Genomic DNA, 24758 nt, shown 5'->3' on the forward strand with positions numbered 1-24758 from the left:
TTTGGAAAAGAGATGAGGGGGAATATTCGGAATTTTGCGAAATGTCGGAGAACGAAAGGTTTCGTGACACCACAGAGATTACAACGGCTGGAACAAAGGAAGCCAAAGGCTTGAATATTTCCTTTTTGTCACGGCCGTTGTCATGGCTGCCGGGGGAGATTTCCTCAACTCGTTTTTTGTCCCCAAGCGTGGCGTTTGAATGATGACGCGCAGCATCCGCCCCGTCTCCCGTTAATCCTCTCCCCAGGAGAACTACTTTGGGGAAGACGACATGTACACCGACTTTGAGGAGGCGGTGTCCAGCCCCGTGCTCTCCCTCTCCACCTCCTCCGGCCTGGGCTGGTCACCGCTGGGCATCGAGGACAGCGACAGGAGGGAGGCTGCTGCCATCCACCCCCTGGCCCTGCGCCCCTGGGACATCACCGTCCTCATCAACCTCTATAAAGTGCACGGCCGTCTGCCTATGGTAAGGCCCCCGTGGAAAATGACTGTTGATGGATCGCTGACATTTGCCAGCATTTACCTGCGCGCAGGCTTGATACAAGGGAAACAAATGACCTCATTTTCAAAGATAGATAGAAATAACTATGAACTTGGCCGTTTTTCCATCTAGTCTAGGGAATCTGCTATAGCCCGATCATGACCACACAGCGACTGACTCACAGAGAACCTAATCGGAGGTCACGTTTGTGTTTGTGCAGCACTGTGGCAGCGACGGTCCTGAAGGGCCCTCTGGCTTCCTTGAAAGGCTGTGTTTCGAGATGAAGAAGGGCTACAAGGAGACCATGCTTCAGCTGGTACTGTCGCCGGCCCACATCTTCCTCAGCGACAACTACCAGGTCAGACATCGAAGCGGACGTGAGACATCTTCGCGTGTCATCTTCGCGTGTCATCTTTTCATGAAAGATTGTCAGCCCGTTATACCTTTTGTCGGATGGCACGTTTTGTATTCGGTATGATTTTGTCAGACACACTGATGGCGTTTGAACATTGATGTGATGTAGCAAGGTTCTCTTAGTCAGCTGGTTGTTTTGGAGACACGTACAAGGTTGTTGATTTTGAAGCGAATGACTAAACCATTGAAGTGCATGACTAAGTAGTAGTAAAGCTGGAGCCGTTATTACCGGAACCCTGAGCTGAGCTCTGTGGTGCCCCTAGTAATCTCTAATCTCATTCCTCATGGCGAATTACACCCTTCTTTCAATAATGTATTGAGCATTGTTCTTTTCTCGCCCATGGCTGAATGTTATGAAGTAAAGCGAAACTGATTAATTTGGATGAGCATGCATCACTTTTTTGGGCCGTCAAATAAAATGTTTAAATCAGATTAAGCCTTTTTTTTTAAACCCGTAATCCAGATCCAAGAGACTCGTCGCATAAGTCTGATTTATGATTTGGAGTGCGTGAGTGTCAGTGAGTGAAACAAAGGTGATTGACTGCCCTCCCTCTTTTGCACTTCAGCGGCCCACTGCGGACAGTGTCCTGAGGGACGGCCACCTGAGTCTGTCGGGCCTGCAGATGCGAGCCCACGCCCTGTTCTCAGCCCAGGGTCTGCCTCTGGGCAGCGACACACTGGAGTACGCCTGGCTCATCGACATGCAGGCCGGGGCGCTGACGGGCAGGGTCACCGTACCACAGGTGTGTGTGTGCGTGTGCGTGTGCATGGGAGAGGACATTGGTGTGTGTGTGTGTGTGTATTCATGATCACAAGAACGGAGACCTTAGCTTCAACTCGGTATGAAAACAACAAGCCGACATGTTACATGAGATCCCCGTAACGTTTGCACTTAACAAAGAAAGTAACAGGAATGCACAATATTATATTTAATCTATGAGGCAAACATTTAATAATGCAAAATGAAGACACATTAGCCAGGTGCGTTTCAATAAGTCAATATTAATATCAATACCTACTTAATATATTAATGTATTAAATAGAGGTGTAATATAATTTATAATATAACAGTAAGATTTAATAAAGTCGGAAAATACACATCAATTAATTGGGGTTGATCTACGGGAATTTGACTGTTCTTAGCATTCACAGCTTTCAAGCCTACACACTACAATGGAGCTCATGTTATGTTAAGTTAGGATTATATTACCAAGTTATATAATTGTTCATTGTTCAATTTAACTAGAACATTAGTTGCTAGTTTCTAGCAACTATAGCTTGTTCAGTTTTTCTTCTTTTTTTCCTGTCATATTAGAATATTGGTTGAGCTTGATTTAGGATGTAGTTTGTGGAATGTAAAAAATGTATTCTCATTCAGATATTATTATTATTAGATATTGTAAAATACCTGTTTAATCAGACCACTATTAATTATTTATGCCTGCAAATGACATTGAAAATACTGTATGTTCAAAATTCCCTGTTATCAGTCATTTCTGTTCGTTCTCCAAAATTGTCATAGAAAGATTACACCTTCCAAAAATGACAGGAATATTTTTAATTTACACGCACATTTACATTTAGCAGACGCTCTTATCCAGAGCCATATATTTGAACATTTCCCTCTTGCCTAGCATTGAATACAGGCACTGGCTTCCCACGGTATCATAAATCCATGACTAAGTTCCCAATAACAGATGAGCTCTCTCCCTACTCTAACACCGTGTCCTCATTTAAGGTCAAAGGGTTTTACCCGTTTAGTAAGATGTGTTTCAATTGCAATCTGTATACATGAGCCTGTTGGAGCCTTTGAAATTGAAGACTGTTGGTCTTGCAAATCACGTTAGAGATGCATTTAAACCTTGTGCATACTAGTCTATCTATCATTATTTCCATGTGGCACTTAAAGGACAAGCATATTGTCCACACCCTCTGCAGGATTGCCAACAATGGGCTCTGTGAAATAAAAGGTTAATTGGGGACACACACCATTACTTCTCGGTTACCGTTGGAACACTGAGACCATAATATAGGCTACTTTCAAATAAGCTCCTCAATCACAACCCCTGCATTTTACCTGCGGATTACTTATTCAGGTTTGACTTTGCTCCCATCCAGCCTCCACAAGCACAATTAAATCTCAGTTCACGGTGTTTGAAAAAGAACACATGAATATTAATGAACATGTATTGGGAGTATTTGTCTTATTGAGATGGGTTACAGTACTCCTGCCGTGTTTGTGTTGGTGCCAGAGGTCGTGTCTTAGTTATGTCAAAGCTGTCTCGGTGTGTGTTTACAACCACGGTGCCATAGGTGTGCATGTGTGTGCTCTGAGTCTTAAACAGCAAACCGTGTCTGGGAAACATATACATAGAAATGATTTCTGTGCGGTCTACACCTGGCTCATTGGCATGTCCAGTGTTGTCAAGTGAATGCGTTTAAAAACATATTTCAGATATGAGGTTTTTGTGTGTGCGACTCTAAATGCGCGCGCGTGTGTCCTTCAGCTGGCCAGCGTGATGGAGTGGGGGGAGACCTACGTCTTCCACGTGGTGTCCAGGGAGTTCCAGCTCGAACAACCCAAACCATCGGTCATCTGCCAGCACGGAGTGGACCGCCGGGCGTGCGACTCCAAGGTACGCCCTGCACGGAACACGTCCGGTTCAGTCGTGACGATCAATGGGGCCGCGTTCATCCTGCTGCCGTCGTTCACGTCGTTCGGTTTGTGCTCATGCACATCTGAATGAGCAGAACGGGTCATGTTCACTATACCTCGGTATCTAATTAGTGTTCTGACCACGTGTGTGTGTGTGTGTGTGTGTGTGTGTGAGAAGTTTATTCATGCATAAACCCCGATGAGCCAAAACGTGATGACCACCGGCCTAATATGCTGTTGCTGTCTCGTAAGCTGCCAAAACAGTGACACGGCAGAACTGCCGGTTTGGACCAGACGGGCATAGTCGGTCAAGACATGACGTGGTTTCTCTTACCACAGTCATGACAGTGCATGTATCTACGTGGCAGAGCGCCGATGCTGTATGATGCCAGTGGAGTCTTACATGCTCAACGGTCCTCTGTCTGTCTGTTCTAGATGGCCTGTTTGCCAGGCAACTGTCGGACGTCAGAGGAGCTCAAGTACACCATGACGCGCCTCGCTGTCGACGGCGCAGACCTATTTATAGTAGAGTACGGCTGTGCAGCCAACATCAAGGTAAAAGCTCGAAACTTGATAGCAGTCTTTTCAACCGAGGTGTGGCGGAAGACGCAACGTTACGAATGCCTGTGGGCCTGATCTCAATGAATAAGAGAAAACACATAGCCAGGTTGTTTCGATGACAATCACAACCCCCCACAAAAATGAACCCCATTCACACCCCAACTAACGGTCACAAAGCAAGCCAATACCTGGCACATGGAAATGCCTTACCCTCCTGCTCTGCACCCCTCTTTCCTCCCGAGACGGGTGCAATCCGGCTCGCCAACTGCAACCTGCACAACCAGGCGGTCGGAGAGGGCATCAGTGCAGTCGTGCAGGACGTCCACGTCTACCAGTACATCGAACAGCAGCAGCCCCAGCCCCAGCAGCCGCCGCCCCAGCAGCAGATGGATGGAGCCCGCCTTGGCCCTGGAGGTCAGGGGTCGGGGCCAGGCCAGCCCCCCGTGCTACGCCGCTCCTACTGGCTGGAGGCGGGCTCGGTCAACTTTGCCCTCATCACGGCGGACGTGGCGCTGGCTGCCGACCACCCCGCCAAGCACGAGGTGCAGAGGAAGTTTCTGGAGCTGCACGACGCCCAATGGAAAAGGTACATCCCCATTCGATACTGAGCAGTCCGTTTAGAAAGGGAAGGATTCAATCTTATCTCCCAGAACCCATTACAATTGTATGGATGTTGGCATAGATGGTTAGTCATAAATAGTGGTTACTGTGACCACATAAAGCCAATCTCTAAATTGGCTAGGTAATGTGCTCTTACGACATTTACTGCGTACTCTGGTTGGGGTTCCATTATTTTGAACTCTGATTTACCCAAAAGTGCTCTGTTGACAATGTAAGTAAACACCATCCATTGCAATACCATACCTAGCTCCAAATAACTCTGTTCTTAGTGTTCTGATGTGAAAGGGCTTTATACTAAAGAAGCTACTGCCTTTAATTCCCCAGTCTTTATCCTCTGGCACATTTAATGCCAGAGGACTGAGAGCTGAAGGTGTGTCACGACTTGGTAGACTCTAGCACAGGGGTGTCAAATCCTGGTTCTAAAGGGCTGCAGTATCCTGTATGTTATGCTGGGGACACAGTATACAATTTTTTTAATCTTATAAGATTTTGAAAACTGTGAGAGACCACAAACATGAGGACAAAACATAACTCTCTCTAAAATCTCATTCCATTTTTGGAAATGAAAAACGGGTTTTTGTTGACTCACTCTGCCTCGACTCTCTCCTTTCATCTCAGGTTATGGTTCCTGTGGCCTGATGACGGTGCTGCTAAGAACAAGCGCAGCAGGAACAGGTGTGGCTGTCTGGGGGGTTGCAGGTTCTTTGGAGGCACCAATGCTGGCCTGGACTTCTTCAGACTGGAGGAGATGACCCCCTCCTCCAGCTCCGCCTTCTCATCCTCCAGTACCGATACTGACATGTGCTACGGCCAATCACTGTTGCAGCCTGGCGAGTGGATCATCACCAAGGAGTTGCCCAAACTCGGCGATGGTACGGAATTGTTGTATTTTGAAGTCTTACGGTTTGAACGGTTGATTTGAGTTCAGAAAATATGATTGAACTCTTTCTTCTTAGTGTTTGATTTCTCAGCTGGATTAACACATATTCTGGTAATCCCTTAGGTAAGGGGGGAGGGTTGAAGAAGGAAAACTGTTCTCCGGTTCTCCCTGGTCCCCCACCTGAGCTGCCGGAAAGGCGAGGTCAGCACTTAAGCTTGCAAGTGCCTCTGCGCTCCCAGAGTTCAGCCTCTTCCTCAGAGGAAAACAGTTCCTCCAGTGCAGTGCTGCCCCTGCTGGCCGGAGAGAGGGACAGCCCGTCTCCCAGCACTGAGGAAATCATGTTCCCTGTGAATGGCAAGAGCACTGCAGAGTGAGTCATGTTTTGGCATTCAAAGGAGTTTGCTTCACCGCTTTTATTATTTCACTAACTTTGACAGCCTTAACATGCACGCAGGTTTTATACCACCCATATCATCCTTCTGCACCGACAACAATTACATTGACGCACACATGCACTGTGTATCGTACACCTCATCGCTTGCAATTTTGTCCGTCTCGCAGCACCCTCGGAGAGGTTCCAGAAGGTTCCCCGATATCCCCCAACAGCACCCAGGAACGCTCCTCCCTCCGCTCCCCCCTCCGCTCCCCCCTCAAACGGCAGTCCTCCGTCCAGTCTGGAAGGCTGGGCAGCACCAAGAGCTTATCCGCCGCCGTTTTCACCGACAAGCCGCCCCCAGCACTCTCTGGCGGCGTCCAGTTCAGCAGCGAGGTCTCGCGTAGCGACGAGAACGTCCTGGACTCGCCGCGCCAGCGTCGAAGCTACGGCTCTTTCCCGTTCACGCCGTCGGCAGACTCCAACACCTTCCACCAGTACCGCTCGGCTGACTCCAGTATGTCCGTGGCGGACAGCGAGGCCTACTTCTCCGCCGCGGAGGACTTTGAGCCAATCAGCAGTGCCGATGAAGGTCCGGGGACTTACCCAGGCCGTAAGAAGAAGAGGAGGCAGCAAATGCAACAGCCCCAGCAGCAGCCCTATCACATGGAGAACTACAGGTTGGTTGTGGGCCACACTGTTGAAATGCACAGTACACTTGTGTGACATCATTTTGTCTTTTTTTTGTCCCCTCTGAGGTACACCAACGTTGCTCTTTTCAAGGGTGGCTTTAGACACAGATTTTGACAGTCTTCCAAAAGAATCCTTTCAGACAGTATTAAACGAAACCCCTACCTTTTCGATAGGACACCCGGCACGCGGGTTCCTCAGTGTTTTCTCCTGTCGATTTAAATCGAATTCATCACTAACGAATGACGCCATTGAAATGAAAACCCCCCCGCTTTGCCCTGGCGCCCCCCAGCCGCAGCTCCATCTACCACAGCGTGGAGGGACCCCTCACCTACGTGCTGAACGGCGAGCTCATCACGGAGCCGCGGCCGCTGCCCATGCCGCCCGTCCTGCCCCCGCTGCCCGCCCAGCCCATGCCCAGGCACACCTCGCAGGCCTCCTTCGTGTCGGCGCTGGCCATGGAGGAGGAGGGCTCCGTCGAGGCGGAGAAGACGGCCGAGCCGGGCCTCGTGACCCGACAGCCGCACGTCATGGCCTGCTACCAGAGCTACATGGCCCACTACCAGGTGAGGCGGCGGCAAACGTTCCGTCGCGGACGATGCTTCGTCAGGGGTGTTCGTCGTTGACGTCATAAGAGGGGTCGTGCTTTTTTTTGTTGTTGATCGGGTTCTGTTCATTTGTAAGGAATGTGTAAGTCCGACAGCAAGAAACTAAGGACAAAGAAGTGAAAGTGTGTTTTGTATGGTGATATTGCAGGGATCTAAAGCAAAACAAATCTAAAGCATTTTATTTTTTATATTTATATTGTCGGTGATAATGATATGTAATGCTTTTCTTTCCATATTTCAACCCTTTTCAATCAAACCAGATTGGATTTGTGTTATTGAACATGTCGATCTTCCTAAAATTAGGTGTCCAATTGGTCCGTCAAGCAGCCGACCAATAAGAGGACGTCCAAGTCCTCTCTGCACCGCCCCCTGGACCTTGACACACCTACCAGCGAGGAGAGCTCTGCCTCTTTTGATCAACTTTCCGTTCCTAGTTTTAAGGTACTTCCTGTCGTCCAAGATAAGGGCTGCCTGGCATGTTGTAGACCTTACTTTGATGCACATACAAAAAAATTCATTGTAGGCAGAAACTTTCAGTGTTTCCCCGCTGGAGGAACGACTATTTCACCGTTCTTTATTATTGTTTCACAGGTAGTTAAACCAGGTCTGTCCGCTAGTTCTTTACTAGACAGAGGAGTTCAACTCATGGGAGATACAAACTGGTATTACTTTTTTTCCCCCCCCCCACTCATTCTCTTTGCATTTTGTAGTTAAAAAAGGCTTCATATGCCAACCTTACACGTGATACTGGGTAAATTCAATTGGGCACATAGGCCTACGCTCGAGAATAGTAGGGTTAGCGTGTCTCCATTGCACAGCGTACATTGTCATGATGTACCATCTGTGTGTCAGCCCCCCATACACCCCCCTGGATAAGAAGGCCACGGAGCACACTGATGACACCACCACGGATGACTGGACACCAGAGCAGCCTCTTGCCCAGACCAGGACTACTGCTATCGTGGAGGTGAAGGGCGCCATCAACGTCGTGCTCACTCCTCTGGTGGCTGAAGCGCTGGACAGGTTTGTCTTTACGAATGATACCAAGCCACTGTAGTGGTCTATCGGGAGTTTGTGTTAGTCGTGCTGTTTGACATCCGTAGAAAAGGCGCCATTTTCATGGACGACTGGTATCAAAATAGCTTGCAGTCAACCGGCTTGTTAGACTTCTTTTCTTTTCTTTTTTTTTTTTACCCTCAAACTCAACTCAACAACGACATCATTGTCCAAAGTATTTGATTTTGCTCAGTAACATTACCAGCGTTTTCCCTTCTCCCCAGGTACATTGAGTCCATGGTCCACTATGCCAGTATCCGCCACCCTGCTTCCATTTTGGATGACCTGCACGGAAAAGTCCTGAACGAAGCCTACCAGATCAGCAAGTCTACTGTAACTGAGTCTGTAAGTTCACCTCAACAATCCACACTTGTATTTGATTCTCAAACATTGTGCAAGGCAAACCTCACTTCCTGTTTTTGCATTTTAGAGCAGCTGGAAATCAAGACTGCATGCCGATGTTCTTTCTCTCATTCCTGTTCTCCCTCACATGCGTAGAGCACAACTAAACAGGAGCACAAGCTGTCCAAGACTGAGGGTACCACCCCGGGGTTAGGCAACACTCAACCAGGCCAAACTGACCTGTCCGTCAAGCCACCAGACAACGTGAAGATCAAGGGACTCCAAGCCAATGTGTCCATCCCCAAGGTGAATGGAAGCAGTGCTTGAAGACAGTTAACTCTTTACACTGATTGGAGGTTTGGTAGGGGTCAAAGAGACCATTCCAGAATAAAAGAGAGACTACTTGCCTGTGAATGAGCATTGGGGGAGTTTGTGCACCAAAGGGACTGGAATATTTAGAGACCCAATAGTTTGGTATTGGGTAAAGTTAGCTTTCTTTAATGTGGATGAAATACACTGTTACTGCTGACAGTTCAGCTGAACTTGAGGTGACGCATTGCTTTTATGCAGTTGACACATTTAGTATCATTGCTGTACATGGGGCTGCTCTTTGTGTTAAATGAGAACTACAGTTCATTCAGCTTATCCGGTGGCACATGAGCAAAGAAATGATTCGAAGAGGACCGACGTTTTTCTTATTTATCACGAGATGTAAAAGCTGTCACGTCCGTCTTCTTCCCCCCCCCAGGTGAACCTGTGTCTCCTCCAGGCCTCTGTAGAAGAGGGATCTCCCTCCAGCTCCAGTAAGAATGTCACCCACGTCTCCCTGGTGGCCCTGTGCTTCGACAGGATTGCCACCCAGTTCCGTATGAACAGGTAAGTCTGTCCTCCAGACCGGGTTGAAGCACACCTTTCATTCCCTTCTCACCACTCATTCCCAGCACCGTTTGAAACAACAGATGGGTAGATGGATGGACGGACGGATAGTTAGAACTTGCTCAGAAACACACACACACACACACTCGTAGTCATCCCAAACATATCCCTCCGACACCCACGTCCCAAACCTCTCTTCTTCACCCCCCCGTGCGTGTAGGGGTATTGTAGAGGAGAACCCCAACGCGGCAGAGCAGGGTCGCCCCTCCGTCATGTTTGAGAAGTACGCCTCGGCCACCAAGATGCAGCCGCAGTCCTCCGGCTCGCTGCGCTCCAACGCCGGCATCGAGAAGGGCAAGGAGATCGCTGCCCGGCTCAACATCCACCGCATCCACAGTCAGCTCCGAGGCTTGGACTCCACTGGTGGGTTTGATTTGGCTTTGGGTGCAGCACGGGGGTACCTGTCCTCACCCTTACGCTTGGCGGTTTGACAGTTTGACACGGTTTGCAGATTTACGGCGAAGACGAAACGAGCAAACGGCAACTAAGCAAAGGGTTGAATATCTGGAATGAGGGGATTCATTTTTGCGTTGCATTAATAGCAGTTGCTGAGTATATGATAATGTACAACAAAGTATCTCACGAAGAATCAACACGCACCTACTCGCGATAGTGTAAACATGTCCCTTTCACTATGGGCAGGCCTATATCACACATCCATGTTGACGTCGTTTTTTCCACCTCCCTTTTCATCTAGACATAGGCACCTGCGCCATCACCGCCATCCCTTTTGAGAAGTCCAAGGTGCTGTTCAGCCTGGAGGAGATGGAGGAGTTTTCCCTGGTGGACGAGACTGAGATGCAGGCCTCGGCGGCAGAGCTGGCCCGCACAGCCTCTCTGGAGAAGTGGGGCTGGATCATGTTTGAGTGCGGCATCGAGAACCTCACCGTCAAAGGTGACGTTCATGCAGTCTCTTTAACGGTTCGCTAACGTCCAAAGGGCTATATTCTTCAAGGGAAAGTTTTCCGAAAACGGTGTGTGACATGTTTCTAGCTGGACACCCGACCAGGTGGGCGAACTGAATTCGAGCTGTCCGTTTCTGTCTGCGTGCAGGCGGCCGCCAATCTGGCGCCGTGCTTTACAGCGCGTTTGGCGTGATGGGTCGCTCGGACGCCGGCGGCAACACCGGCGTGTCCAAGTCCAACGGCTCGTCGGGCTCGCAGACTGGGAGCGGCTACAGCACGGACGTGTCGGACGACAACCTGCAGAACGACGCAGCCAGCCCCTCCTCAGACGCCAACGCCGACTCGGACTCGGAAGATCAAGTACGCTTCCGGAACACAGTCGTTCAAAGTGACGCTATGCCAAGTTAGGGGCACGAGAGGTCGACACTGTTTCGTGTCAAAGCATCCATTTTGATGTATTCTTCAGATGTTAATATGAATGTCATTTAGTAATAATGTGTCATGTCATGAATGTGTTCATGATCAAACAATAATATCTGTTGAAGGTACATTTCTAAATCCATTTTGTTGGCCGGCTCCATTGGCCAACGTTTAGGAATTCACTTGATAGTACCTTTTAAGATCCCCCCCCTAAATGTGCCAAGTTTGATGCGTTTACTCCTCCACTTCTCCTGTAGGATGAAGGAGTGGAGTCTGATGACCTGAAGAAGGATCTCCCCCTCATGCCGCCTCCCCCAGATTCCAGCAGTATGAAACTGACTATCAAGGAGATCTGGTTCAGTTTTGCTGCCCCGACCAATGTCCACTCTCCTTCCCAAGCCATCTCCAGGTACATTCCGAGCACGACAAGCATTCAGAAGTCTGACGGTAAATACTGTACAGACAAAATTGCAAGAGGCGAATATGTGCACGAGTGAGCCTACGGGGAGTTATTGACCATAACATCACACAAGGACACAGGTGACACATTTTTGGCACGGTGAATTCCTGGCTCATGAGGTCCAGTGTTTATGGACAGTGTACGTTCCTCTCTGCAAGTTGACTTGCTTCATCCACACTTGACTCAGTCACTGGATTCTCATAAGTCTGATTTAATACTCACCCCAATAGCGTGCCCGTTTACGTCACAGTAAGGGCTCTCCAAGTGTTAAAGAAACATCCGGAATGCACAACGTCTCGGTGTGTGACCTGGTGTCTCCGTAGAGGATATTTCTGTCGAGGTCCAGCCCTTGTTGATGCTGACAGGGATGCTGGTCATCTGTGGTGCTATTTGTGGTGGACCTCTGCCCACTAGCCCTGAGCCTGAGTGTTCTGCTGTGGTGTTGGCAGGGCTCCAGACAGGGCAACTGAGTCCATGCTTGGGCACGCCTGGTCACCAAGACAACAAACGTGGACTTAAAAAGCATTTAAAGTGGCAATGTCGAAATAACAGGAACTGTATATGTTTTGAGTACACTTTGAAGTACAGAGTATTTTATTGTACTTCTTTTTGAGGAAAACCTTACCCCCCCCCCCCCCCCCCTCCCCCTTGTCATTAGGCAACTGAACCTCCTGAGCACTGCCACCCCTGCTATTGGAGCCTGGCTTGTCCCCATTGACCAGCTCAAATCTTCCCTACGCAAGCTGGACATGGAGGGAACACTACGAGTGTGTGCAGTCATGGGCTGCATCATGACAGAAGCACTGGAGGTCAGCTTTGATTTAAACACGCGCACACACACACATGTGAAACATAAGAGGGTTTTGACGAATCCTCGACTTATTTTGGCTGCATTTCTTTCTTTCTAGAAAAAGAGTATCCACGTTCCCATCCGAAGTAAGTACAACAGGGTGACCAAGCGAGCACGCTACCTCCACGAGAATCCGTCCTGCATGCTGTGCAACATCCTGTACCGCTACCTGCAGCAGGCCAACTACTCTGTCATAGAGGAGGCCACGATGGTGAGATAAAGCTCATATATGGTATAAGAAGTATTATCAAATATACTCTCCGCCACTACTCCTGCTTGTCTGATAAGGTTGTAATTGAGAGTTGATAACGTTGGATAATTCCCATCACTAACAGTTGATCAAGCAACAAGTCGGAACATTAAATATATTTAAAATGTTGTAGCCAGCACCACTGATATGGCATTTCTTTCCCTTCAAAACTTCAGCAACTCTTAACTCTCATTGAACCCCCTCCTCCAGAACGATGGCCTGCCCGCCTTGGTGACCTTAAAGAAAGGTCTGGTGGCCCTGGCCAGGCAGTGGATGAAGTTCATCGTGGTGACCCAGGGCTTCAAGGCCATTGGCCTGATGAGGCCCAACCAGCTGCCCAAGCCCAAGGAGCCTCTGCCCAACCTGCCAGACCTGGGACAGGGCCTGGACAACGGGGCCGCCCTGCAGAGCGACACCAGTGCAGACGGGGCAGAGTTCGAGTTTGACGCGGGTATGTCCCGCTTTTGTGGCGGGAATGAAAGCACAACACCAAGTCCAGAGTGTCTTTAATGGCATCGTTGTTGATGTAATGCCGACCCCCACTCATCTCCCCCCTAACCCCCATTTCAATTACTAATGTTTAGTGAGCGATAAATAAATAAAAAGCCTTGATGCAAATGTTATGTCTTTCATAAACGTTTTACTGCTGTTCCCTAGCCACTGTAAGTGAACACACCATGCTGCTGGATGGAGCCTGCAGTAAACCACCGCCCACGGCCGAAAAGTCTGGACCCGTCAGCGGTGTTGAGATAATGAGGAAGCTCTCTAAGTCTCACACGCACAATGAATCTGGACTCAAAATTAAGGTGTGTGTGTTTGTGTGTTGAAGTGTGTGGAAACTCGAATAACGGTTGAACCTGTTTGCCTATATTGGCTAAATAATACATTCATTGCAGCACATGGATTGTCTCCATTGAAATCTGTATGACACTGTCTGTGTGTGTGTCTCTGTGTCCATTGGCTGCTGTATCTCTGTGTGCGTGTGCGTGTGCGTTCCCCCCCAGGGCTCCCACCCCTACCAGTCTCTGAGCTACACGAGCGGGGACACCGCTGCCGACTCTCCAGCCCACGTCAGCCGAGGGGCCCTGCCGGCCAAGGACAGCCCCCGGAAGGAGAGCCTGCTCAGCTATCTGACGGGCAGCTTTCCCAGCCTCCACAACCTGCTGGAAGGGACGCCGCAGAGAAACGAGCCCACCGCCAACGCCAAGAGCAACTCTCTCACACGCGCAGGTAACGCATGCTAACGGGCTACTTGGAGTGCCATAATAAAATAAGTCAAATTCAAAAACAAATCACTCACTCGTGATACAGACTCTGAAATGCGGACCGGCTTTTTGGGCACACAGAATTTCACACCAGCAGGAATGCCTGGTGTTCTCACAACCGAACACTAACGAGACAGACGTGTCTTGTTCGAATGTGATAAATCCCCCTCCGGAACAGACAGGAAGATACTTTTACTTTAGACTAAATCTTGGCCTTTTGCTATCCTGTGGGTAGCATTTTTCTGCAGATCAGTGAAATTGAGTGTCAGGTTCATTGTAAAGCCAACAGGAGCTTGAAGATCATAGCCTTGTCTCTGCCCACAGCAGTTTTAAATTGCTCAGATATTGGAAAAAATTGCTAGTGGGTTACTTGAAAGAGTGAGCGATGCGAGGGCAGTGCGCCCCAAAAGAGACCTCCAAGTGTGCCTGTTTCCCACAGATTGATCAGACGGAGTGAAACATTAACTTGAACTTTGTCGGACTTTTCTCTCTCGCTCACCACTGTAGGAAACAGTCTAGGTACTGATATGCTGACAGAACACCCCCTGTTGTCAGAGCCATCCTCGGTGAGCTTCTACAACTGGATGTCCAATGCCGTCGGCAACCGGGGGGTGGGCGTTACCCAGGAGTCCCCTGTCAACAGGTCCCAGCACAACAGCTTGCACACAGGTAAAGGCTGCGCCGTGTCAACATTGCATCGACGCTGTTCGATTCCAACAAGGGCACGATTCAATACGATTCGCCCCCTAAATGCAAAGCAGACGATTATTTCCCGCGTTGGGCTCTTTCACATACAGGCACGTAAGGTTCTTTTTTTAAGGAACCTTCTTCTCCTGTCGCCCCCTCAGGTGGCACCTGTAACCTGCCCACCATCCCCTCCGCGTCGGACTTCAACACGGTGCTGTCCAGCGACCAGAACACGCTGGACGGCACCCACTCCCAGCACTCCCAGCACAGCACCAGCCAGGACGACATGGCCGATGTGGAGGAGGGGAACCAGTGTCCTGCAGCCGTCCAGCTGGCGGACGCACAGGTACGCCGGGGGAGAGCTTCGGGGACCCACGGGCAGTTCTTGCTCGTATTGCCTGCGTATTCCACTTGCTCCGTGGAGTGGACCGCTGACATTTCGATCGATGGTCGGACTTTTTCGGACGGAAATGCCGCCCAGGAGGAGAATGGCAACATAATAGCCACTTTTGTTTCAATTGATTACATTCTGGATTGCGGTCGGAACTATTATAAAGATGAATGTTTGAGTTTTTGTTGTAAAAACGTCCCCGTAGGACAAAGGAAGTTGTATTCATTGTTGTCAAGAGTTTTTCCTGCTTTTCTCTTTTGCGTTTATTATGTCTAGTCTAGTATGATAGTTTTATGATAGTTAGATTTGAGTTGTTCTGAGGATGTCCTTACTTTCAATAAGGCATTGGCTTAAGTTGTTTTTGTGTTTCCATTCATCACCGGAATCAACTATGTGAACATAGTACATAGTACATACTTTGGGACTTTTATTCTATCGGACTGCCTGCTTATGAGGGTGTCCATTGAATATATGTTAAATATATCTTTAAAACACATGATACACGTAAGGCTGTCTTTCCTCTTCTTGATCCTCTGTTTCTCTTTTCCTTTCCTTTGTCACCCACACCTTCTCTGCATTCTTCGTCTTTTGTTTGCCAGGTGGTGTTCAAGCCTCTTCTGAGTCACACAGGGATCCAGGCCCAGGACACGACTCCCCTCAGCTACAAGATGTACTTTGGAGAGCACCTCTCCTTCTCCGGCACTCTGGAGTGTCTCCGGGCAGACATTGTTGACTCTGACACATCCAAGGAGCGAAAAAACAAGCGCTTGAAAAGGTAACGGTTATTAGGAATAGTTTATGACTGGAGGAATCCATTAGTATTCACCCAGAGACAATGGGCCCTTTTGTTTTAAGACAGTTGAGTTTAAAAGCAGGGTAAGTTGTACGAAACTAGCGATTTTAGTTTGAGTTTGGAAGTTTCCAACCCCAAATATCCCACCACCCCCCCCTTCTAACCCCCTCCCCCTAAACACATGAACATGTCTGTCTTCTGTCAGGAGGGAGGAAGACAGGCAAGTAGCCCGTCCCGTCAATGCATTTGGTCAGAATTCTTTTGTCTGTTATTTTATGAAGAAATCTGTCATTTTTGCTTGAATGACCCACTGAAAATAGTCAGTTTGTAGACTATTAATGGAGGTACTGTAGATAGTGAATTCATAAGCAGACAGGAATTGGAAATCATGTAGAGTGGAGTGGGAGATTTGCAGTGTCATTCTGCAAAATACATTTAATGTACAAAGAGACGACTGCCAAACCCGTTTCTAGGCTCACTGCTGTATAATTCCTCCGTTTCTCTCGTTCTCCCACCCCACCACGTTGTCGGTGCAGAAAAGGCATGGTAAACCTCCCTCCGTTGGAGTTCAAGCCCGCCCTCCTCATCGAGACGTTCAGCCTGAACGCCGTCGTCATGGAGAACTCCACCAGCGCTCCGCCGGGCTCCGCCGCCGCCGCGCCCCTCTCCTTCCACGACCTCAACCGCCGCCATTACAACACGTTCCACTGCGACTTCACCATGGCGTGCCAGGCCATCAGCCAGCGCGTGGACATGGCTCTGGTGCGCCTCATCCACCAGTTCAGCACCATGATCGACGACATCAAGGCCACGCAGACCGACATCAAGCTCAGCCGCTACACAGCCGGCTCGGCCTCGCCCACGCCCACCTTCAAGGCGCGCCCTTATCGGCACTTCAGGTCGTCGGACTTCAGCCGGAGTTCCAGGGGCAGCCTGAACGGGGCGGGGCGGAGCGGGGCTACCCAGAAGAGCAAGAGGGGGATGGGGGCCGGAGAAGGAGGCCGAGGGGTGGGTGGAGGTTTGCCATCCAACGGCCCCCCGTCGGGGGCTGACACACTGGGGAGGAGGGAGCCGAGAGGAAGGACCTCTCTGGGACGCTCGGAGCGACGCACGTCCAAGGTACGTTTGAAGGAATGGCACCCGCGCACAGGAACAAAGCAAGGGGAAATGGTCAAATGAACGGTTGTATTTAAAGGTCATCATTTTTCTGTGGTTCAGTCCTTTTTTATTATCATTTGCGTCACTCCTCTCAGGTCTCGAGGAAGGGCTCACGGGACGTGGCGGACCACATGGCCATCCAGATGGACGACTCGGACTCCATCACGGTGTCGGAACAGAGCGAGCCTTCGGCCGAGTGCTGGCAGAATATGTACAAGCTGCTCAATTTCTACTCCCTCATCTCCGATCCCACCGGCATCTTGGAGAAGAGTTCCCCTGAGAACTGCCTCTCAGGTGCGGAAGTCTCGGGTTTCCTTCCCTCCCTCCTCTTTGCGTCCGTCCTATTTACCTCTCGTCTGTCTTTGCCAGCTGGGAGAGCTTTGTGGGTCCAGCTATTTCAATGTCCAAGTAAGGCAGATTGGAAGAAGCAGAATATGGGTCTTCTATGTTTCTTCTCTCGTCAGAGACAAATTAAGCCTATTATGCCTGCCGTGCACTGACTCACACAATTATCTTTAAATATCCACCCAATCTGGGATTTCAACTATTACCATTAATTTCTCATTCCAGTGCTATGACATTCATGTCTGTTACATTTAGCAGAGGCTCTTATCCAGAGCGACTTACAGCAAGTACAGGGACATTCCCCCCCGAGGAAAGTAGAGTAAAGTGCCTTGCCCAAGGACACAACGTCATTCCGCACGGCCGGGAATCAAACCAGCAACCTTCTGATGAACAGCCCAATTCCCTTACCGCCCAGCCATCTGACCCCCAGATGTCTCTTCCTCCCCTGTGCGTGTCCTGACAGATGGCGGCCGCAGCCCGTCTGAGCCTCTGTGTCGCGTGATCTATGAGAACGAGCAGCAGGATCCCACCACCCCCAACAAGCCCTCCGGGGCCGGGGGGCGTCGGCGCAGCCTGGTGAGCTCCGAGCCACAGCACGTGACCCTGATCGTGTTTGGGATCGGCATGGTCAACCGCACCCACCTGGAGGCCGACATCGGGGGCCTCACCATGGAGGCGGAGCTGAAGAAGATCCACGGCAGTTTCACTCTCAAGGAGAAAATGAAAGGTGAGTCAGTTCTAGGCCCCATTCAGTTCTAGGCCCTTTTTGATGACTCCAATTAAATATTTTCAACATTCAATCCCCCAAATATTTCTCTCTTTGAGATAACGGCGATTTAAGAAAATTACGGAATTGGAAACAAAGAGCATTAAAGGGCGTTATATGAAGCGAATATTCCTCTTATCTTATCTCTGACGATTTGTGGACATTCAAGTTATCAACATATTCATCATGGTTGCTTTGGAATATTGCATTGTATGGTGTTTACAAATCCCCCACTGCAACACGACTCCTGCATCTCCAGACATATTGCACCAGAAGATGACAGAGACGTGCGCGTCGGCTCACATCGGAGGCGTTAACATCGTTTTGCTGGAGGGAATAACACCTGACATCCAGTAAGTACTTGAAGTGAAGTGGTTGATTTGATCCTTACTGCATGGTGTGGAAGAAATGTAGATTTCCTGTGTGCTTACATTATTCACTAATCAAGAGAACTAGGCATTGGATACTAGTTAGTATGTTCTCATGTAAGCTTGCTATTAGTAATATGTCTTCCACAATGGATGGCTAAAGCCTGCCAAACAACGACAGAATATTGGTATTTTTTCCGTAAATCTTTGCAGCTTTGGTCTTTTTCTTTTTCCTCTAAAGGTTGATAGTGATACTCATCATTAACACTGGCCTTTTCCAAACCTATTGTATGTTATTCTGTTCTCTTCTTTTATCTGAATAATTGAGTTACTCAACGTATCTGATGATAATCACATGGCATCTAAAAAGCTGCTTGTAGTATGCTTTAACGCCGCAATTTCATCGAGTGCAGTTGTTCAAGCCAATTGTTCAAGATATTTTTTCTGTGTGACTTCTCACTTCTCGTTTGCTCTCTTGTTTTACTTTTCCCTGCCTTTCCTCTTTCGCCTACTTGCAAAGACTGGAGGATTTCCCTACATCTCCTACCAGCACAGCCAAACAAGAATTTCTGTATGTTCTGCTATTACACATTTCAGATTTGCATCTGACCTAGTCTATTTAGCATTGGCAAGGACCTTGTGTGGTCATTCTGTGTCGGAATGTAGACCAGCACAGCAAGAACACTGTTTCAATGTGTGCTCTGTTTGGGGCAGCTGTAATCGCTAGATTAGTCTTACAGGCATGGTAAGCACGTTTTGCAACATTAGCTTGAGTTTAAAAGGATTCAAGCCACTCCCCCAAAACACATGAACATTGGCAACACTGACTACTGCTGGGAGGTAGACAGACAAATAGACAGACAGACAAGTAGCCAATACAATCATTGCATTTGGTCCGAATGCCATCCAGTCATTGGTTGCTATCAGGATGTGTAGTTTATTTCAAAAGTGCCTTTCAACAACCTTGCTTACCCTGCCTTTAATTCATATTTTGGGCCAGCTTACTGTTAAACTATCCCTTTCTCACTTTTCTGCTTTCCTCTCTGTGCATACTATAAAATACTGGTAATAGGACTAGTTTGTCATATCCAATCAGAGCAGTCTAAGAAAGGACATTAAATTAATCTATTCAGTTTTTTCAAATGAACATTTTGAAATTATGGTACAGCCAGTTCAGATCATATTGATTAATTGAAATTAAAATGTAGTAGTGCATTTTATTACATGGGCTGTGATAGTGCAACATGTTCAATTAGTGTCAAGTCACAACTCTACCAACAGTGCACAAAGGTTTGGGTAAAATCCGTTTATATTCATATTTTCGCGTCCACTGCATGTCGATCTCTGTGATCGATCCCAGGCTTCCCCTCCACAGCCCTGACAGCCCTCCCTTCGTTTCAGAACCGTGGTGAAATGCAACATCGCTAAGTCGCAGGCCCTCTACAGTGCCCAGCGCGGCCTGCGGACCAACAACGCTGCCGTGTTCAACGTGGGCGCCGTCATGATCAACATCCCCCAGCATCCGGCCACGCTGCACAGCATGATGGTCCGCAGCTCCCACCAGCTCTCCAAACAGATCTCCGACCTCATCCGCCAGCCAGCCAGCATGTGAGTCACTGCAGAATCAGAGGATAGCCACCCTGTTAATCCCCCCCCCCCCCCCCCCCACGCTCTTCTCAATCATCCAATTATTTCCGAGAAATATGGTTGACATGAAATGCCACGGTCCAACATCTTAATTCTCTGTAATTCGTTCATTGTTTTAGTGTGGGTGTTCTCAAGTTCAAATGTCAAGACAGATACAAACGTGTGTCCTTTTTGGGGGGGTTTTAGTCCACCACCTAACCGAGAGGACACCCCCACCCCTCAGCCGTCAGACAAAAGCTCCAGCATCAACCAGACCCCAGTGGAGGCCAACGAGTTCCCCCAGCTGCCCGAGGGCCTGGAGAAGAAACCCATCGTGCTCAAGTTCAGCGCCATGATGGACGGCATCACCATCGGAGCCGCGCTGCTTCCCTCCCTCAAAGCCGAGTACAAGATGGGTCGCATGAAGAGTCACGGCATGACGGGTGGGCCTATATCGTGCATGTTTTCGTGACTTGGAAAAACCTGCTTTTGATTTAGGTTTCATTACCATGCACATTTACCAGTGTTACCAAGTTTATGTTGTTGCAGTAGATGTGACCACAATTTGCAGATGTTATATTTTTCCACTTTAGTGGCTGTCATTGACTTATTTAGGAGAGTGACACAAATCACAAACAGGAATCCTCTCGCTTTTCATGTTTTCCCACTGTTAATCCCACAGCCCTCTTAATTAGTTTTTTTGACATTGTATCACCCATCCAGGAGCCCAAACCCGGTTCACCTTTGAACTGCCCAACCACAAGTTGTGCTTCCAGTCCAAGGTGTCTCCTGTGGATATGTCCACCATGCCCCCATCAGCCAGCCTCAACCTGCCCCCAGTCACCATGTCTGGAGAGTACATCATGGAGGAACATGAGAGTCACTCGGACCAGGCCTGGGCCCATGATGACTTTCCCCCCAAGCAGGGCAACTACCTCCAGGGCAACTACCTTAGCTGTGAGGCCGAGGTAATACATGAGTTAGGAACACCGCTTTGTGCTCAAGGGGTAGTCTTACTCATGCGGTGACAATGACGCTAGCTTGGTTTTGGTCGAATTAGAATGAGCAAAACTCTCATAGTCAACGCCTGACCGAAGGAGCATGCTCATCAACTTAGGGAGAGTCAAACCTTGACTTTCACGTATGACGTTGAAAAAAAAAAAAAAAAAGATTAACTAACTCTTTACAAATGCTTGTTGGTTGTCTTACCTCTACAGATTGGCTCATTTGAACACAACTTGACCACGGATCTCCTAAACCACTTGGTGTTTCTACAGAAGGTCTTCATGAAGGAGGTCAATGAGGTCATCCAGAAAGTCTCAGGTCTGTAAGATTCACTAGCACCTGCATACAGATGCTGCAAAGATATCTGCCCCCTTATGGATGAGGATGTAAAGTCTGAGAATCCATGAGACAATGAATTAAGTACCCTAATGGAAGACTAATAATGACAAAATAATGCAGTGGTCAAGCACCATAATTCAGCCCTACATCATCAGGGCGGAATCATTGATTGTTTTGGGAAAAGGAGCGTTGTTCCCCACCCAATCATGACTTAGCTCATTTAATCCTGGCATGTTGGTGTTCTTTACAAAAGCTACGCAAAACCCATCCAAGGTGACATGAAGAATATCCAAATGTGACAAGAGGGTTACTTCCTCGTCTGTTGCTGCAGTGGAATGATGTCAAGTCGTTGGGTTCTGTTTGTGTATGCAGGTGGAGAGCAGCCCATCCCTCTGTGGAATGAGCACGATATCTCAACAGATGCGGATAAGCCAAAGATTCTGCTCTATTCACTCAATCTCAAGTTTAAGGTATTGTGGCCTATTGTAACACTGTGTAGCTTTTTAAACACAGGTTTTTATTTATTTATTAAAGCTTCAAACTAGTTGTATGCAGATTGGTTCAGTGCATTATATACTGGTTTCCACACCACCTGTAATGTGCAGTTTAACCCAACATTTATGCAAACGCCATTTTGATCGAGTGCTCGCAATGGATGTGCTTTGTATAGGGTGTTCAGATGACCGCCACCACGCCATCCATGAGGGCAGTTCGTTTCGAGACAGGCCTTATAGAGCTGGAACTGTCCAATAGGATCCAGTGCAAGGCCGGTGGCAGCAGCAGCTATCTTAAGCTGTTTGGCAAATGCCAAGTGGACTTGAATCTGGCTTTGGGACAGATTGTGAAACACCAGGTAGGATAAGTGATTCTATAGTTTTGCAATGGCTTACATCCAAACTGTGAGCATGTTTTCCATGTGGTTTTATCCTTGAACTTCCAGTTCTTAAATGGGCACACTCCCAAGTTAGCCAAGTAGCTTGTAGCCACGATATATTTCCTTACTTTGTGTTTTCCCTCCAGGTATATGAGGAAGCAGGTTCCGACTTCCATCAGGTAGCCTACTTCCGCACTCGGATTGGCCTGCGGAACGCCTTTCAGGAGGAGATCAGTGGCTCCTCAGACAAGGAGGCCGTCCTCATCACACTCAACCGACCAATCGTGTTTGCTCAGCCTGTGGCCTTTGACAGAGGTCAGGATTGTCCACACATGACTTACTATCTTTAGTGATATCTACATTCTTGAATTTCCACGTGTGGGGTATATTATGCCCACGGAACAAATGTAGCGTTTTCATTTAGCTTTTTTAACCAGGATGATCCACCAACTAAGATTTGTGTCAACACACACACACACACACACTAACTGTCCCAAGTTCTCATTGCAGCTGTGTTGTTCTGGCTGAACTACAAAGCAGCCTACGACAACTGGAATGAGCAGCGTCTGGCCCTCAACAAAGACATCCACATGGCCACCAAGGAAGTGGTGGACAAGCTGCCGGGCATCCAGCAGACTTCAGCCCAAGCCTTCAGCACCCTCTTCCTGCAGCTTACCGTCAATGACCTGGGCATCTGCCTGCCTATCACCAACACTTCACAGGTACCCTACCGGCACACTGTCTTATCAGATACTCCAGCCACCATGTTGTCAGTTCATATTAGTTGAATGGTAGTCACGGTGGAGACGAATGTTGTTTAAATTTATTGAAACCCTCAGAATTGAATGCAGGATTAATGCTCTGATACGCCTTAGGATAATTGACATGATTTCTTGGTGCATTAAATCAATGATTAGTATTCACATATTATTTATCAATATTCACATCGCTATACATTTTTATTATGATCTTTGACAAATTAAAGTTATTTTAATGAAATAAGTAACAACTTAAAGTGAAACCATTTGTTTTATTTAATGATTTATACTGAATTATTTTTGTATAAGATAGTAAGTGCTTAATTGTACTCAAACACAGTTCAAGGGGAAATTAAAGGTAAAGAATAGTTTAAAAGCAAGCAAACCAAAGTTCATTCTTAGACCTGTCCCATACATAACAGCATCAGTAGTGGATCATATAATTAAGTGAGGGTGTAATTGTATCCCTTATCTCCATAGAAAGGACATGTACCACTTATCGAAGGCATCCGCTGTGAAGCCGGGGCCAGCAGTTCTGTAGGCCAGAAAAAATATGCAAGAAAAGTAACCTGCAATCTATTTAATCTCTTGTGAACTCTTGTTGGTGTCGTGGTGTCATGGAACAATCACCTGTGATAGCCTGTCATATGAAAAGATTAATCATCTAAATCATAGTCTAAATAATGCTGACATAACCGGTCATAAAAATTAACATGTATAACATGTATGTATTATATGTGTGTGTGTGTGTGTGTGTGTGTATGTATATACTGTGTATATACATATACACTTATAGACTTAAGTGTGTGTATGTATATATATATATATATATATATATATGTCAGTTATCATTTCTATTTTGGCCATTTTTAAAAACTCAATTGACATTGTTGTCATGGTGTCATTGCAAATGATTGAGTGACATGACAGTAATGCATAAAATAAAATAGGACAAGCTGCATGCAATTTTAGTTTCCAAGAGGAAAATAAGTAGTAAAGTGTATGAAAGGACACATTTTCTCAACTAAATTACGTGGTAGCTCTTCATTTAAAGGTACAAACGGCTCTGTAACCATTATAAACAGTAATGATGAATACAACTATTATTATTTGATGAAAAACAAGGTATACCTTGAGACAAAGTCCTTGACATGAGGTGCTACCAACCTCCTTTACCTATTTCCAACACTACACACTCCAACACACTTCCATACTGCTATCATGTAAGTTGTTCCTCTGTTTTCCCTGTCCTCACTATACCCCTTCCAACCCCCTATTTCTACCTCCGTCCCCCAATAGGCCAACCACAGCATTGACTTTGACACAGGCTCCGCCCTCGTGCTGACCATCGAGAGCACGCTGATCACTGCTTGCTCCTCAGAGTCGCTCGTCAGCAAGGGCCATTTCAAGAACTTCTGCATTCGCTTTGCGGAAGGCTTCGAGACCTCCTGGGACGACTGGAAGCCTGAGCTCCGTGGAGACATGGTCATGAATGCATGTGAGCTGCTAGCTGTCAAGGGTTGTTCCTTGTTTCGGTTCCATGTTATAACTGTTATAACTCTTTGTATTTGACTGCGTCTCGCTGCTGCATGTCTGAATGCCACATAAGAGCATTTCACCTACCCCATAAACTATTATGAATGATAAAATCTTTCATTTGAATGTTATAGGTGTTGTACCAGATGGTACTTATGAAGTATGCTCCAGAACCACGGGCCAACCGTCTGCAGGCAAGCTTTGAAACATGTTCCCTTCCTATTTAAGTGTCTTCCCCACCCAATCAGTGTGGCAGTCAAGTAGGATTATGTATACCTCAATACGACATCCTATATTTCTTTGTCTCCTTATCATTTCCTTTTTGTTGTCCCTCCCCCCCCCCC

At 47.8% G+C, this 24758-nt stretch overlaps 1 protein-coding gene across 12 annotated transcripts in view; it reads left to right on the top strand.

Moving 5' to 3' along the window:
- bltp1 (bridge-like lipid transfer protein family member 1) overlaps nucleotides 1-24758 on the top strand; it is a 51462-nt gene that overhangs the window by 11294 nt on the left and 15410 nt on the right. For 8 of the 12 annotated variants that reach the window (XM_084674609.1, XM_084674530.1, XM_084674546.1 and 5 more), the window contains exons 20-63: nucleotides 248-466; nucleotides 702-839; nucleotides 1462-1638; nucleotides 3403-3531; nucleotides 3987-4106; nucleotides 4355-4698; nucleotides 5352-5605; nucleotides 5737-5983; nucleotides 6175-6666; nucleotides 6969-7242; nucleotides 7588-7725; nucleotides 7876-7946; nucleotides 8137-8307; nucleotides 8565-8685; nucleotides 8839-8988; nucleotides 9431-9558; nucleotides 9779-9981; nucleotides 10316-10513; nucleotides 10672-10883; nucleotides 11201-11352; nucleotides 12062-12212; nucleotides 12312-12464; nucleotides 12714-12954; nucleotides 13161-13309; nucleotides 13508-13733; nucleotides 14276-14437; nucleotides 14617-14801; nucleotides 15446-15621; nucleotides 16176-16758; nucleotides 16893-17091; nucleotides 17606-17869; nucleotides 18168-18261; nucleotides 18797-18847; nucleotides 19678-19884; nucleotides 20110-20345; nucleotides 20626-20870; nucleotides 21120-21225; nucleotides 21619-21716; nucleotides 21917-22099; nucleotides 22267-22435; nucleotides 22631-22842; nucleotides 23359-23442; nucleotides 24178-24376; nucleotides 24549-24608. In XM_084674609.1, coding sequence (XP_084530735.1) covers nucleotides 248-466; nucleotides 702-839; nucleotides 1462-1638; nucleotides 3403-3531; nucleotides 3987-4106; nucleotides 4355-4698; nucleotides 5352-5605; nucleotides 5737-5983; nucleotides 6175-6666; nucleotides 6969-7242; nucleotides 7588-7725; nucleotides 7876-7946; nucleotides 8137-8307; nucleotides 8565-8685; nucleotides 8839-8988; nucleotides 9431-9558; nucleotides 9779-9981; nucleotides 10316-10513; nucleotides 10672-10883; nucleotides 11201-11352; nucleotides 12062-12212; nucleotides 12312-12464; nucleotides 12714-12954; nucleotides 13161-13309; nucleotides 13508-13733; nucleotides 14276-14437; nucleotides 14617-14801; nucleotides 15446-15621; nucleotides 16176-16758; nucleotides 16893-17091; nucleotides 17606-17869; nucleotides 18168-18261; nucleotides 18797-18847; nucleotides 19678-19884; nucleotides 20110-20345; nucleotides 20626-20870; nucleotides 21120-21225; nucleotides 21619-21716; nucleotides 21917-22099; nucleotides 22267-22435; nucleotides 22631-22842; nucleotides 23359-23442; nucleotides 24178-24376; nucleotides 24549-24608 — 8371 coding nt within the window. The remainder of the gene's footprint in view (nucleotides 1-247; nucleotides 467-701; nucleotides 840-1461; nucleotides 1639-3402; nucleotides 3532-3986; nucleotides 4107-4354; nucleotides 4699-5351; nucleotides 5606-5736; nucleotides 5984-6174; nucleotides 6667-6968; nucleotides 7243-7587; nucleotides 7726-7875; nucleotides 7947-8136; nucleotides 8308-8564; nucleotides 8686-8838; nucleotides 8989-9430; nucleotides 9559-9778; nucleotides 9982-10315; nucleotides 10514-10671; nucleotides 10884-11200; nucleotides 11353-12061; nucleotides 12213-12311; nucleotides 12465-12713; nucleotides 12955-13160; nucleotides 13310-13507; nucleotides 13734-14275; nucleotides 14438-14616; nucleotides 14802-15445; nucleotides 15622-16175; nucleotides 16759-16892; nucleotides 17092-17605; nucleotides 17870-18167; nucleotides 18262-18796; nucleotides 18848-19677; nucleotides 19885-20109; nucleotides 20346-20625; nucleotides 20871-21119; nucleotides 21226-21618; nucleotides 21717-21916; nucleotides 22100-22266; nucleotides 22436-22630; nucleotides 22843-23358; nucleotides 23443-24177; nucleotides 24377-24548; nucleotides 24609-24758) is intronic. The other 4 variants (XM_084674579.1, XM_084674617.1, XM_084674553.1 and 1 more) reach the window with 2 other exon arrangements.

Source organism: Hypomesus nipponensis, chromosome 3 (assembly GCF_054491055.1).
Source record: "Hypomesus nipponensis isolate SF chromosome 3, ASM5449105v1, whole genome shotgun sequence".
Lineage (NCBI taxonomy): Eukaryota > Metazoa > Chordata > Actinopteri > Osmeriformes > Osmeridae > Hypomesus > Hypomesus nipponensis.